The sequence below is a fragment of the Austrofundulus limnaeus genome, unplaced genomic scaffold (assembly GCF_001266775.1).
Source record: "Austrofundulus limnaeus strain Quisiro unplaced genomic scaffold, Austrofundulus_limnaeus-1.0 Scaffold46, whole genome shotgun sequence".
Lineage (NCBI taxonomy): Eukaryota > Metazoa > Chordata > Actinopteri > Cyprinodontiformes > Rivulidae > Austrofundulus > Austrofundulus limnaeus.
In genome coordinates this window covers 1,299,410-1,314,606 of record NW_013952448.1, presented here as the reverse complement: position 1 = coordinate 1,314,606, position 15,197 = coordinate 1,299,410, and the positions used below count along the sequence as shown (strand labels likewise).

The window sequence follows — 15,197 nt, the reverse complement described above, 5'->3', positions numbered from 1 at the left end:
ATCTATCTATCTATCTATCTATCTATCTATCTATCTATCTATCTATCTATCTATCTATAAACACGCTTGTCTCTATCTGTATGCAGTGTAACTGTTGTTTAGAGTTAAATCACCTAAAGTGAGCATTCAAAGTTTTTTTTTTTTTTAATTTGTGGAATGATCTACTAATTACATCAAAACACGATGCCAAATTGTAACAGCAAAGTGGTTTTGAAATGAACATTTCATTGTAACAAAAACATATTTACCACCAAAGTCAACATGTATAACCATTCTAGCCTTTCCCCTGAATGCTCTTTGACGTCTGACACCACCAATAAAATATAGATTGCTTTTGTCTGAGACAGGTAAGTCAGCAGCCAGAAATTTTCTTTGTGTTCCAAAAGAAGGGCTTGAAATAAAAATAAAAATAAATAAAAAAATACAGGAAGACAACACTATCAAATGTGATGAGGCAATATATCCCATAATCTTATTTCATATATGCCTATGTGGTCCTTAGAGATAGAGAAAAATTGGGCCATCAGTGTCACTCAGAGCTCCAGTGTGGAGCCTTGTTTTCTTGATCTAATAGAAGGTAATGATCCAGAGAGCAGGGCTAGGCTTCCTCTACCACAGAGCAGGCCTCCAGGGGCTACTCCACCCCTGACAGTGGCAGTGGTCGTGGCAGTGCAATAAGAATAAACACATGCAGGCAGAGAGTCTATTTGGCTGAGAGTGATGGCTAGCTTGTTGCTTATCCCGGGCCAATAAATCTCCATACAGGGCCGCAAGATGAGCGCCGCTTATCTCATCAGCCCTTGCGACGACTGAGTGCCGCCGCTCACACCCCTGATTTATCATGAACAGCAGAGGGGAAAAGTTCTTCACAGTAGTAGAGGCTAAAATAAAGGAAAGAAGGGTGGGAGTGGAATAGGGTGAAAGAAAATGAAATAAAAAYGGGGAGGGAGGGAAAAAAAGACATATTGAAAAGCAGAGGGCACGGGCAAATAATGCAGAAATATAGCGAGCAAACAGAAAGGTTTTCAAGGGAAAACATGGAGGCTTTGGCGTGAGGCAACGCAATAATCTAAAAATAAAAACTCCCAAACCTGAGGGGGAAGAGAGGAAAGCTTGGGGGTAAATGTCACCATCTCCATGTCAGAGAGCGACGGTGAGGAGAATTGCAGTTGACGGCTGGATTCTTTGGGATTCAGCAGATTTTTTAAGGCAGAGRAAGACTGGGCTACTATATACATGGGGGACCAAGTGCACTCTGTCTTATAGAGAAACATGCCCTTTTCTGGACTGACACTGGTAAAACATATTCTGTGCTGTGCTCTTGAGGGCTGCTCATGATATAAAAAATAGTAAAACTGCTAGCTTAAGATACTTGTGAAACTTATATTCACGTTAAATCTTCCACACACACACACACACACTGCTTGAAACAAAGTTTAGTTTTGACATCTGAGATCTGAGATGACTGACACCATGTTAGGCTATCTCCCCAACAGATGGGAGTATTAGTATCGCAACCTTTCCATTATCCTTCCTCAGCTTCAACAAATAAGGGGACAAAACTTCAGTGCTACAAATGACTCTGTGCTCCCATCTGCCCATCAGCTCCCAAATGTGACAAATTGTTTGGCCCAGTTACACCAGCAGATGAACCGATGAGCAGTTTTTAGCAGTGTGAGATCTGAGGGCCAGAGGATGAGAGGAGAGCTTGTGGTGGCAGCAGGAGTTGGCAGTATTGGCGAGGGTGTTGGTTTAGGGTGAAGGGGACAATAAAAATGAGAAGGAGAGGGGAGACCGGGAGATTTATGTCAGCATGACTGTCAATCATGGATAGTGAACAGATGGCAAAAGTCAAAGACGGTAAGTCAGAAAGACGGCCCACAAATTGCTCCGTCTTTCATTTWAGCATGCTCACTGGCTTTCTCTCCATCTTGTGGCCACATGAATTAGTGTGGTGTGAGGGGAGAATGAAGAAGGTGGGAGGGGAGGATGGGGAGTGACGGAAAACAGACGGGTATAATATTCTCATCACTCTTCACTCTACAGTCGCTGGTGAGGAGCGTGGCCCAGGGCACTCGGCGGCCCAGCCAGCCGCCTCGCAGACCCTGCAAATATTCCTAAACCTCAATTTTTCATATTTCCCTGTATGCATAAGGAGATGAAAAATCATCCGATCATTTGTATTGTCTGACTGAGGTTATACACAAATATTAGTTTATCTACCGCACCTAAGATTGCCTCCCTAAGCAAGACGGATTGGTCTTTTGGAGAGGGCAATATTCCCCGGGAACATATTCAGTCCATCTTTTATGTGCTGCAATTCACAGAGCAGCAGGTATGAGTTCTATTTCCAGACAGGCTCGATAAAGCTAAACACCCAATAGAGACAGTGCTTATTATACACTATACGCTTTAATTGCCAGACAGTTTTCAGCTAGAGAAAATTTATAGTTTTCAAAGCTGATTTAATGCAGAGACGCTTGACATCTAATACTCATATTCTTTTCGCATTTACTCAACACTTAACTGAAATGAATATTAAAGCAAAACAAGCGCAGGAATCAATTTAACTTGAGAGGAGTAGGAAAACAGAAAGAAAAGAGAAAAAAAACCCTCCTCAAATCACAATTTAAATTGATTTCCGTTACCTCTTTCCCAAACTGCCAAGTGTACAGTCCTCTTCTCAAAGCGAGTGAGGAAGAGAGAAAGTGAGAAAAATGAGGGGAGGAGGGGGTGTGAAGAGGAGTTCTGGGTCAGAAATCACTGGGTGATTATACACCACTCAGCCATGTGTAAAACTCATTAGACAATGCGTAATGCCTTTTAATCAAATCAATGGCACAAGCAACTCCAAACTGAGAGCTCCCACCAAAACTTACATAAAGCATGGCAAATTTCTCATTTACTGATAAAAATAAGTGAAGACAGAGGAATTATCCCCAAAAYGGACCTAATTGTTCTGTGTCCTCAGATCAATACAGTGGTGGGAAATAAATAGGAAAAACGATAAATGAGAAAAGTTAAGCGCAAGAACAATGTGCARAAAGAAGTGGAGAAGACTGAGCAACAAAATGTCTCCTTCAATAGGAAACATAATCTGAAAAGCATACATTTTAGTTAAAAGTGAGGAGACTTTGATATAAGAATTAAAAAAAAAATGCTTGTATAAAAAAATGATAAAGCTGAAAACTGTTACTAATTCTGTGATGAAAAACTAAATAAATAAACATTTTAAGATGATTAACCTCATTGTGTCTTTCCTTTCTTAGTTTTATTCACAAGCTTTAAGTTGGTGATGAACTCACTAGAGGCTAAACAGGGGTGCTGTGGGTAATTAGGCGGGTGGGGGTACAGATGTTGAGCTGTGGAGGACCCTAACCGAGACACTGAGGAGCACTGGAGCACAAACAACCCTGCATCTGCCTTTCTCTGCCAGCTCTAAGTACCTCTCTTTGTTAAGGTGCGGGTCTTCATTTTTTACTGTTGACAGGCGGTGTTATTTCAGTTATTTGGTGGCATCTGGTTAGGATGGACAGGAGAGAAAGGGGGTTAGAAATGAGAACAAAAAAAAAACCACCTCCTAACACACACACATACACAGGACACACTTTAATTAATTGCGGGGAGATTACATGGTCTTTCAACCGTGTAGTTTGTCATCAGAGCCCATTACACACTTCTATTAGATGTTTCTTCACAGTGTCATGTGCAATTTGAAGGAGAGTCTTGGTGGAGGATCTCTAAGTAAGGTGAGGGGCATAATCAGCAGGGTGGGGGGACTTAAGTTTATTTCAACTGAGGTAAAAATAAACTATGCCACACCTCAATTAGCATACAGCAATGTGTAAACAAATAAGTCTTCCTGGACCAGCACATATTTCATGGTGTGTCACTCACTCACAGCGACACGAGGATGTGGTTGTTTTTAGGTCTGGCGCTGGTCTGCCTTGCTCTAGTGGCATTGCTCTTCATTTCAGTGGGAGAAGCTTTATTTTCATTGCCAAGCAATGAAGTGTCTTTGTATGACTGRAGAACACACCACAATCAATCTTGCAGCAGCAGAGTTAACAGGACAGAAACCAATGCAGCCGTTACTCGGCACAGAACATTACCAGTGTATGGACTCATTATTCATCAGAGGCTCCATTAGACACCGCTCACTACACTGCCACACTGAGACTGACGCACAGAGAGTCAATGCTGCGCCTCGCACAACACTACCCACAGTGGAAAAAACACAGATGAAAAAAWATATATATACACATACAGCAAGACAGGTGCACAGTCAAAAAAGTTACCAAGGCACATTTGCTCAACTTAAGTTTATTAGGGTCAGGCTCAATCATGACCTGTATATCTTGAATATAATAAACAATAACCTATTTTTCTCTCTCCCTAAAACACTTTTAAATGCTGAAGGAAACATTTGCAYTCTAGTTTTGTWAAAAAAAATAGTCACCATAATAGGAGAATCTTTAAAAATACTACTGATTTGTAAGCCTATGTCATGTCCCATATTGCATGCCYACATATAAACGCACATGACAAACTGCCTGCCCTACTGAGCCACCGTACTAGTTGGTAAAGTAACTAATGACAAAGTATTTAATGGTCAACATGAGGGAATAAGGGATAATAGACTGTAATTCATACATCAGCCTCCTAACCCCAGCTCTAATTGGCCACACATATTGTATAAACTCCGAGAATGCCCATTGCAGCGTCACATTCGAGATTTTACAACATCAGACGGCAGTTAAAAGTGGTGAGCAGACAGACAGTGGGTGCTGCCTGCCGAGAAGTACCAGGATGGCAGCACACTGCACATGAGGAGTCCCTTATGAGGCTGTCTGCCTTTTTCTTTCTCTCCCTCTCTCCCTTTCTTTGCTGTCACCGCTGCAGCTGTAACCATCCCCTGCCGTCACTGCCAGTCGGGCCTGGGACAGCTGCTCACCAGAACAACCTCAGCACACACGCACATGCACATAAAACCTTACTGCAATGGCAACCAGGCGCTGGGACCCTTGGTAATTGGGCTTTCTCACTCCAGCAGCCAACAAGAAGCAATGGCACATTCCTGTCTTGCCACATTGGCAGTTAGAAAATGGCATAATAAAAGGCAGCACAAACAAACATCCCCAAGGACTGCAACATTCAGATGGTTGCAAACCAGGCAATAAACAGCAGCACGGGAACACGCGGCCTAATGTGGTCAGGAAAACAGGAAGCGCTCCGGCAGGAAGTGACACAGGTCCTCATATCTAGATCCTCTACCTTCATAACACGTGGAGAATGTAAAAAGAACATCTAATGAGAACAACAAAGACATAGGTATGGATGTTTACAAGTATCTGCCTTCAATCTGAGAGAAAGCTAAAATGGAAATTGAGGACAAACAATCATTGTCTCATTATAATCTCACAACATGCATGCAAGCTTGTTTTTATACCCTTGTCAGTTTATTGTGAGAGTCTAATTTTGGCTTGTGTTTATTATGCTACCGCTATTACAGGCTGATGTGTCCTCATTCTTAATTTCTGTCCCAGTTACTTTTTATTGCTTTCTTGTTTATCTTCTTCTCAAATGTTTCCTGTCATACTTTAAAACTTCTTTGCAGTATCCATGTGAATCCCAAACTGTAAAACAAATAAGTGGACGACACGCGTTCTCTCATGCCTTATCAGCACCGCTGTTCCCTTATTCTCATTTTCTTCCCAAGACAGGGGGAGTGTTGGTGTCTGCAAACCAAACTCAAACTTTCAGTCAAACCTGCAATTACAGCCATGTCTATCTCTACCTTAAACATTGCTTAGCTAGAAAAATATGCCAATATGCTTCAAAAGCTTTAATTTGGGCTCCAAAATTAAACAAGCTGCTTGCAGCCATGTTGTAAATTACCCTGAGGAATGTGCATCTTGGTGCAGACACAAAGCACACATCACTTCGACTGCTTCTATAGCATTACACTTATAATTTGTACCATTTTAGGCATATTTATTATTTTTTTCAACATGTTCTTTTGTCCCATAGTACCTCTTTGGCCTCAGGGATGAGCTCTTATCTGATTGTCTCAGATTTGTTATAAGGGCAAAACATACAGTTTGTCTTTCCAGAGGAGATAAACGTCTTTCTTGACATGTGAAGACAAGGCTACATTTAGTCACTAATATGCAAAGGAATTTGTTTAGTGTCTGCCTTTCAGGGAAGCCAAACAATATTCTAAATTATAATGGTCTGCATATGTGACTGGGTGCTTTGTTGTATGCGTGTAGTTGCAACTTGTGTTTCATAAAGTAGTTTTCTATTTAGGCACCAACTTTATTCCTAGCCACAAGGATTATTTAAAACAGGTAAGTATAATTAAACAAAACCTAATTTTTTACAGCTAACTTGTTTTGTTTTACTTTTTTCTTATCTGAAATACATACAAGCTTCTAAGTCATGTTACCCATAAAATTATCTTTCAAAACCTCATCTCTGCAAAACGAAGGAGTATTAGGGCCACACAACGAGATGTATTTTATTATTATTACGAGATTAAAGTCCTATTTTTATGAGAATAAAGTCATAATATTACGAGAATAAAGTCATAATATTACGAGATTAAAGTTGCAATATTACAAGATTAAAGTTGTAATATTACAAAATTAAAGTCATAACTTTAGGAGAATAGTCATAATATAACGAGAACAAAGTCATAATATTATGAGATTAAAGTCGTAATATTACGAGAAAAGTCATAATCATGACGTGTCTATTTCCCGTTCCTCATTTCCTCCTTATTTTCCCTGCACCTGCTGTGTACAGCCATGTCTCTGTGTTTATAAAGTAGTCCATGATGACTCGTCACTGTTAGTGTAATATGCTTTCATCCAAATAAGCTACGTGATGACTAAATCTGTCAATGCATCCATTGATTACATTACGACTTCAGTTTATAGTCGTTTGCACAATTTCCAAGTCCCGCTACTGATAATTTGATGCTAATATGCTAAACGATTATTTATTTATACCAATACTAAATAACAACTTAAGTTGCTCAACAATCCTCATTTTAATGCAGTGGTAACTGTATGCTTTTTCGTGTAAAGGCTACAATATCATGACTTTTTTCTCTTAATATTATGACTTTAATCTTGTAATATTATGACTTTAAACTCATTATATTATGACTTTAAACATGTAATATTACGACTTTAATCTCATAATATTATGACTTTAATCTCGTAATATTATGACTTTATTTTATACGACTTTAATGTTGTAATATTATGACTTTACTCATAATAAAAAATAAAAAAATCATGTTGTGTGGCCCTAATACTCCATCGTACTGCATTGATTTTGTTCAATAATTCTTTTTTTTCTTTTTCTTTTTTTTAGTATGTTTAAAAAAATTCCAATCTGTGTGCTGACATATATAACATAAAATAAAAGCAAGCCTTTGTGGACAGAGGCTTTAACACTTAATAATATATCTTTAAGACATTGTTGGGTATTTTAATCAGAACTGGGTTGGCTGGTGACAACATAAGTAGCTACAATTGTGATTCTTAACACAGAGGTTGGTGGGTGTTAATTTTAAGTTTCGAGCACTTATGATCACCAGCACCTGAGGGTAGGCTCGGTCCTAAACAGGCCTTAATATCTGGCTCAGTGTCCTGCCCGAGGCTGCTGTCAGAGCATGATGAATCAGACACACCTGATGGCTCTATCTCTAACAAGGATCTTGGAATCCTCATCAGAGCACTAACTGAATTGTGATTAATTCCCTCCAACACAGCTGACAGAAAAGGTGCTTCATCTGTCGTTGTTCACTTGCTCGACTGGGCCGCAAGCAATAACAGACAGGCGCAGACAGAGCATTACAGAGGAAAAAGAAGGTGTAATGCAGTTTAGCTGCTGGTAAAACAAACAATATTGAGAGCAATGTACTGCAAAAGGGAAGAACAAAGACCGTGAGTGATCTTTTGACAAACCTTTCATTTAACTAAGAGTGTACTATGAGACCAGCAGGAGAGGGTAAAAGACAATATGTCAAAAAAGTAGTGATGGAGCAGTTAAAAACTGACAACATAGTGGAATGCCAAATAAAGGAAATACTTGGCAAACAACAAAGGGTTTGCAGGGGAGACATGGTGAGACAAGAAAATGTTCATTATTTGGAAGAAAAAGACTTTCATTTTCTGACACCTTTGCACCTTCACTTTCTGCTAGAAGTACTAAGTTAGACAATTACCAGTTACATGCAAAAATGTACACGTTTTTTAAAACTATATTACAATCTATCTAAAATTTACCATCAAGTGTCATGAAAAAGGTGTCTAACCTAAACCCCCCCCCCCCCCCCACCAGAACCTCATTTTCATCACCTTAATATTATTCCTTTTAAATATGTCTCACACTATTACAATAGGAAAACACGCCCTTGCAACTGTTTTGACTATTGGTAGCTAAAAGGGATTAAAAACTACTAATTGTTTCCAAGTACTGATGCCTCTTGGTAAATGTGTGTTGAGTATGATTAGGAAACAGGAGGTTGGAAGTATCTGGCGCTTTGGTAGTCAGTCTCAAAGGCTGAAAATGAGTAAAGACAAATCAATGCTAGCTATTCTACCCCTGTCATCAGTGATATCATAAGAAAGTGTTAATTAACTTACTGCAACCTCTGGAACAGTTCTGACCAGAGGGCTAATGTAGCTTAATCACATGTGGGGCTCTGCGCTTACTTCCCTAGGACTTTCTTCCTTCCCAGTCAGAGTTAATCGATCGTAAACTGCAGCTGAGGTCACAGTAGCCCGCAACTTCCCCTGCTGACCCTTCCACACCCCTGGGCAGGACCTTAATGGAGCCATGCTCCTTAAAAATCAATATATAAACTGGGCACAAATCGCAAAATGAGCTACTGTTGACAGAATCTGACAATGAGGCTTGAATGTCTAAACACAGAAAGAAAATGCCTTTAAAATGTCCTAACACATCCCCAACCTCAACTAAACATTAATGGCACGCAACAGCAAAGAATAAGACTGGATGTTTTTTTTTACACTAGGCTGATGTGCTTTGTTTTTAAGTCTTGAGGCTTCCTCCAACTCATGTCTTAATACAGTGCCTGCAGAAGAACACATGTCTGCTACAGGACGATCTGGTCCATTGAGACTTCTAAGCCCATGCACAGATTGGGGAACGACCTAGAAGACAACAGCAGCAATAACCAATAAGGCAACCCCATTAATTTCCTCTCACCTTGGGAGGACCTGTTTGAGTGACTGTGTCCTGTTAAGATTAATTCTCCACTAATACTAATTGGTCCGTCGGCTGGAAGGGCCCAGGGGGAACGGATCCCTTTGGTCAACTCTCACTGGGGCTCACCACCATTGGAGGGGTGCTGATGAGCTGGTGTTTTTATCAGCCACAGCATTCCGCCAGAAGTCCCTAAGGGCTCTCCACAAACTATAATTAAATCTCACACAATCCATAATTGCGGTGTTTACAATTACTGTAGGAGAAGAGCACAGAGACATAAGAGGAAGACGACAGGAGGATGTGGATGAGGAATGAATGAGTGAAAATGAATGGAAGTGAGAAAAGAACTAGCTTGGCTTCATATTAAAATCTCTTCCTCTAATGCCCCATCTCCACTCACTTTGCCTTAATAAGCACTCAGGGCTGGTTGGCAGTGGTAAAGCCCATCACTTATTTATTTTTTTCCCAGTTAGACCTATTAATCTTTACCAGGCCTGAAGTGCTCCAGCAGACAGTGATGTGGACTGGATCTGCTGTCCCTCGGGTGCTCCTCGAGGAAGAGCCGTAAATGACCCAAATAAAGGGTACTTTTGAAGGCTGCTCAGAGGCGCCGGCACCATTAAAACTAAATGAAGTGTTTATTAGCCATGCCGACAGCATTCTAAGCACTGCCAGATCAAGGGCAGTTACAGTTAATGTGTCTTTCCAAAGCATTTGCTGTTTGTTTAGAATCGCCGATGGGCCTGGAAGAAGCAAAAAAAAAAAAAAAAAAAAAAAAAAAAAAAAACCCTGAGGTTTTCATGCTAATTTTCATGCATTTCTCTCACCCAATCTCCCCAATTCTCACACCTGTTTTTCACTCATCTTCTTTTCCACCTTTTCTTTTTGTTCCATTACCTCCCATTCAAACTCTTACCACTAACCTCCCTTTACTCATTTTCCACCTGGAGAAAGATTTCAGTTGTGGTTTTTATCTTGAAACTGCAAGCCACGTATGCAATGGGAGGTGTGACAACTGCCAAGAATTCTAACATTATGTAGGATAAAAATAAACATTGAGAATTTCAGTAAAAAAAAGGTGCCCAATACTAGCACTTTGAACTGAGATTGCTTGGTTGGCCAAGTGATACAGCGTCTGAGTGTTTAATGGGGAGGCTGACGCTACTTTTAAGGCTTTGATTGATTTCAATTCTGAAATCCTCTTTAAAAGTTTTGCTTACTTCTAATTATCTTCTTCATTTAATTTTAGCTTTAAGATAAACTGGCAAAGAGTGATAAAAAAGAAAATAAGAGGGATCTGGGCTCAACTTCACTTGGTTATGCTTTATCAAGTCTGAGTTTGTAATGAAAAAAGTGGTAAAATTGAATAAAATATGGTATAAACTGTTGATTTATCTTATTTATATTTTCCTCTAATATGCAAAGTTATTACTGAGATGGCATAAGACAAACATTTACATTTGCAAAGACATATTTCTTAGAAAATCAACTACCTAAATAGGCTCTGTGGCAGTTTTGATGATCTTTTAAAATTTGTTGGTGAGTGGTACTTTCTTATTATTTCATACTTAAGATTTTAATGGGATTTTTTTTCAAGCTTTAGTGCATTTCCCCCCACAATAATACCTTGTGTGAGTGAGAATAATGACACTCATTTGGAGACAAATTAAAATTTCAAACAATGAAAACTGTGAAAACTTTAATATACCTCAAAACTTGTTTTTTTTTCATCCACACGGATCTCTAATTATTTTTTATAACCTCAAGCAGTGTACAGTAATATCTTGGCTCCCTGTTCTAACTTGCCTGACTGTGGCTGACACAGTTTAAAGCAACTTCAACCCTGCTTGCCTCCACTTCTCCTCAACATTTGCCTTCTCTTAAAAAATAGTTGGAAACTGAACAGCAGTTGCAAATGAAGCTCTTTGCCAAATTGTGGGGTTTCCTATGAAGATTGATGTTGGACACACTACACTTCCGAAGTCAGAGGCTACAATTACAATCCAGAGTGATTATCCTTGCCCATTAATAGCAGCAGATAGCATGTCACAATCAGGGATGTGCATAATTAATCAGTGGTTACTCTTTGCACTCCCTCCTCCCTCTCTTCTCCCCCCTTTTCCTCTGGGCTATTTTCAATGTAAAACAGGGTTATGGACAATTCCCAGCAGTGCAACTAAATGCACCGCCCAAAGCTTACAAGACGTTGTGAGTCCCTCTATTGACAAAACATCACTGACTAGTAATGAACACAGTGAGGGCTCTAACTAATTCTTGATTCCTTCATTTATCATCCCTAAACACTATCTCAAACACACACCTTCATCAAGGTCAGTTACCATTAGAAAAACACATTCCAACTTCATCACACTTTCCAAGAAGTCTTTATTCATGTTATCTCCCAGTTGATGTTAGTGTACTATTTTTAATGAGAGCAGCCTGATATTATAATCATTATTTTTTTCCTGCTTTCTTTTTGATGTCCAAAAAAGCCCTTCAGGCAAGGCAAAAGAGAAGAGAGAAATTTACACAAACAGAGCTCCTTTATATTTTTTTTCACATCTTCACCTGAACTGGTTTAACACACTGTTTGTAAATCACTATCAAAGCTTTCCTCTCCCTTTATTTGACCTTCCTCCCCAGAAGTAAACCTCAGGTTGATTCCCTTCACAACAACACAGTCAAACCTAAAGCCTGCTGACTTTCAAACTTTCCTTCATCATACACAAGACTTTTTGCGCACACCAGTCCTCCAGAGAACCAAGCCTTCCATCACTGCCAAACCAAAACAGAAGCACTTCGGCTCAGTCACTGTGATTTATATAAGTTATTATAGCCCATTACAGGACAAAAACCCACTTCACAACAGAAGTCGTCCAAACAATGGGACTGTGATGGTGAGCGCTGCTGTACAGGCGGGTGAAGTCCAGCACATCTGAGCCTCTGCTCATCACATATTGTCTTTAATCTAATTCTACACATGGTTTCGTTTCAATTCGAATCAAAAGCTCTCATGTTCACAAACCATAACAGATCTCCCTTAATCCGCCCGGCAACAAAAGATGGATGGATGCAAGAGACACTCCGCCTCTTCATCCCTGAAATCAAACCTAATTTACATACAAAACACTTGCTGGAGGTAAGGGCATATATTAAAGCCATTATTTTGTGTTGTTCTCACTGAAAAAAGTTTGCATAATTGTGTTTAGCTTTATGTCAGATGGAGACTCACTATCCAAGAGCAACTTCAAATCCTTCCTGTTGCTGCTGGCCATTCATACTCCTGCATTCTCATGATAATGCTGTTAGTAGACAAATAGGAACTTGTATCTCTCTCGCTTGCAATAACTAATGCAAAGACATCATCACTTTAAAAACTTGAATACTGTTACTATACATGATCTTTTTTGGCTTGTGACCTTCACAAAATTGTTGAAACTGCTAAACATAGGGGCCTCACTCACCCACAGACTTTTCATTAAGGGACACACATTCTGTGTAAATAAGGGGTAAAACATGTGTTTTGCTGTTGAAAGACCAGCAACTAAACAATCACATGCAAATAGAAGTACGAGGGTGAAAATCACAATTATTCTGTCTAAAACATATCTTAAACAAAAAATATCATATGGAATTTAAAATTGTCCTCAAATAGCTATGTGGTGTAACTCTTCAAGCATCCTAATATATATTTAGACATGGTGGTGAAAACACCATCCACTGAAAAAATAAAAAGAGAAATACAGTTTGTGCATATGCTTAGCTTTCAATGTACACTTGCATCTATAGTAGGGTTGGGCAATATTGGCAAAAAAAAATCACGATTAATTGTGGTATTTAGCCGATAACGATTAATTTGACGATTAATCCCCTGGAGTCCCTGGACACCCTTATTTCATAGTCACATGACCAATCTTCATAAAAATCTGTTCCAAATTGTGTCAAAATTACAGACTTCAGGCTATACATCAAATTTTAAATTGTGTTGATAGATAAATAAGTTCCAGAACTTTTTTAAATGTTCGTCATATTTGAAGCTGAGAGGAGCAGCGAGCGGATTCTACCTGTTGGCATTAATCGTATTAATTGTCAAGTGCCAAAAATTAATCAATTAATGTTTTTCTGACGATTAATCACACACGATACGATTATGCCCAACCCTAATCTATAGATAAGGTTAAACGGAAATCCCTTTTTTTTTTTTGCAAAAAGAAAACTGTAGTGCACTTAAATTTCAAACAAATATTCAACAAGAACAAACACCGTTACAAATTTACATTAATAGGGAAAGTTATTTGACATTTTTTAAAATGAATTTAATTTACTAAATTGCATTGCTATAGTCATTTGTGTGTATAGCACAGCATTAAAGATAAAATTACAAACATTCATTTGTTTTCCGGGTCTTTAAAGTTTACTATTGCTTCAATTACTGTCCACCGCTGAAAGATAAAAAGTGTGCAATCATGTTTTTGCTTGTGTATGTGTGCTTTATTGTCTGATAGCAAATATTTCAAACTCACAGAAAGTATTCACTGGCTGCATATCTAGAAATGACTAAGTTTTGGAGTCAGTCCGAATTAAGATGATCATCAAAGCTAAGAAATCTTAAAACATTTTAAAAAATGTAAATGTTTATGAGTCAGTGAGTTTTACAGACAATGAGTAAACACTGGTCTTACAGAAGCTGAGTGTCATTAGCTGTGTTTCCATTGACCGTGAAAATGCGCAAATTAGAATTTCAAAAATAAATTTGCTCAATGGAAACACGTCAATTTCGGAAAAAATACATTTTTTGACAAAATGTTTTTGCGCTAGGATGAGGTGGTTTTTCAGCCGTATCGAAATTGGTGTTTTTCACAAAACTACAATGGAAACTCTTTTTTCGCATCACGGGAGTCACGTGATCAACAACCGGCCGTTTCTACTGGCGAAAAAGATGACAACGAAGAAGGTAACAGGAAGTAGAAGTAGTAGTAATATCACAGAAGTAGTAAAAGAAAGTATTAAACTCACCGACTACAATTTCCCAAAACCACAGCATGCATAGCCACTCCCATGTAGGGGCTTGTAGCCGGAAAGCCTTCATAAAAGACGCCGACGTCTCCTCTGATGATGAGCGCTCGTGTCGCTGTAGCAATTTGCTATGTGTTTACATCCATTGTCACCATGTTCGTAATGACTTATCGTGAAAACAAACATATTCAAGTTAGCATTTCTTACTTGATGGAAACACTGCAGTTGCAAAACTGTTTTTTTTTTTCGACATTAACAGACTATTGACAAAGCTGTGCGCACATTTGCAATGGAAACGCAGCTATTGCTGACTAACACTCCAGATAAACAACCTCAACAACTGGGACATGAGGCAAAACCTTTTCCTTACCCCAAACATAACTGCTGGTATTGCGATTTACACACAGGTGGAAAAGTGTGTCACTATATTTTTTTTTATCTTTTTACATCTCAACAACTCAGCTCTAACAATAACATTATGACGTTAGGCCTCAGGAACATGTTTAGTTTCCAAAGTCACAGTTGAGAAATTAGTCAGTGCTAATGTGACCACTTTGCCAGATCAAACGATAGGGAGGTTAGTCACTGCCAGCAAGACTGTGTAATAAGCATCCAACGTGTCGGTGCAGGAGGTCTGATTTGCACAATCTTCATAGTCAAACACTAACAGTAATGATGAAAACCCAACTTGAACATCTGTTCCTGACAGCCACCTCAGGCAAAATGTGCAAGGGCTGAAACAAACATAATTCATTATGTTGATGCAATGCTTTTTGTTAATTTTTACAACCTCATCACCACCATCTTAAACACACATACACACACACACTCACTTTTTTCACATGGTATTGCATTCATCCTAATCTCAACATTTATCTCAATAATATGAAGTAACTCCTCCAGCCTGACTTGCTGGGCCCTGTTCTGTCCAGGGT

The 15,197-nt window shown here is 39.0% G+C and overlaps 1 protein-coding gene across 2 annotated transcripts in view; it reads right to left on the bottom strand.

The window, feature by feature from the left end:
- fto (FTO alpha-ketoglutarate dependent dioxygenase) overlaps positions 1-15,197 on the bottom strand; it is a 130,690-nt gene that overhangs the window by 27,807 nt on the left and 87,686 nt on the right. The window contains exon 9 of one of the 2 annotated variants that reach the window (XM_014007972.1): positions 3,456-3,519. The exons of the other annotated variant lie outside the window; for it this stretch is intronic. Within the exon in view, the coding sequence (XP_013863426.1) occupies positions 3,471-3,519 (49 nt within the window). The 3' untranslated portion in view covers positions 3,456-3,470. Of the gene's footprint in view, positions 1-3,455; positions 3,520-15,197 lie in introns of those variants that run through there. 2 annotated transcript variants of the gene reach the window in all.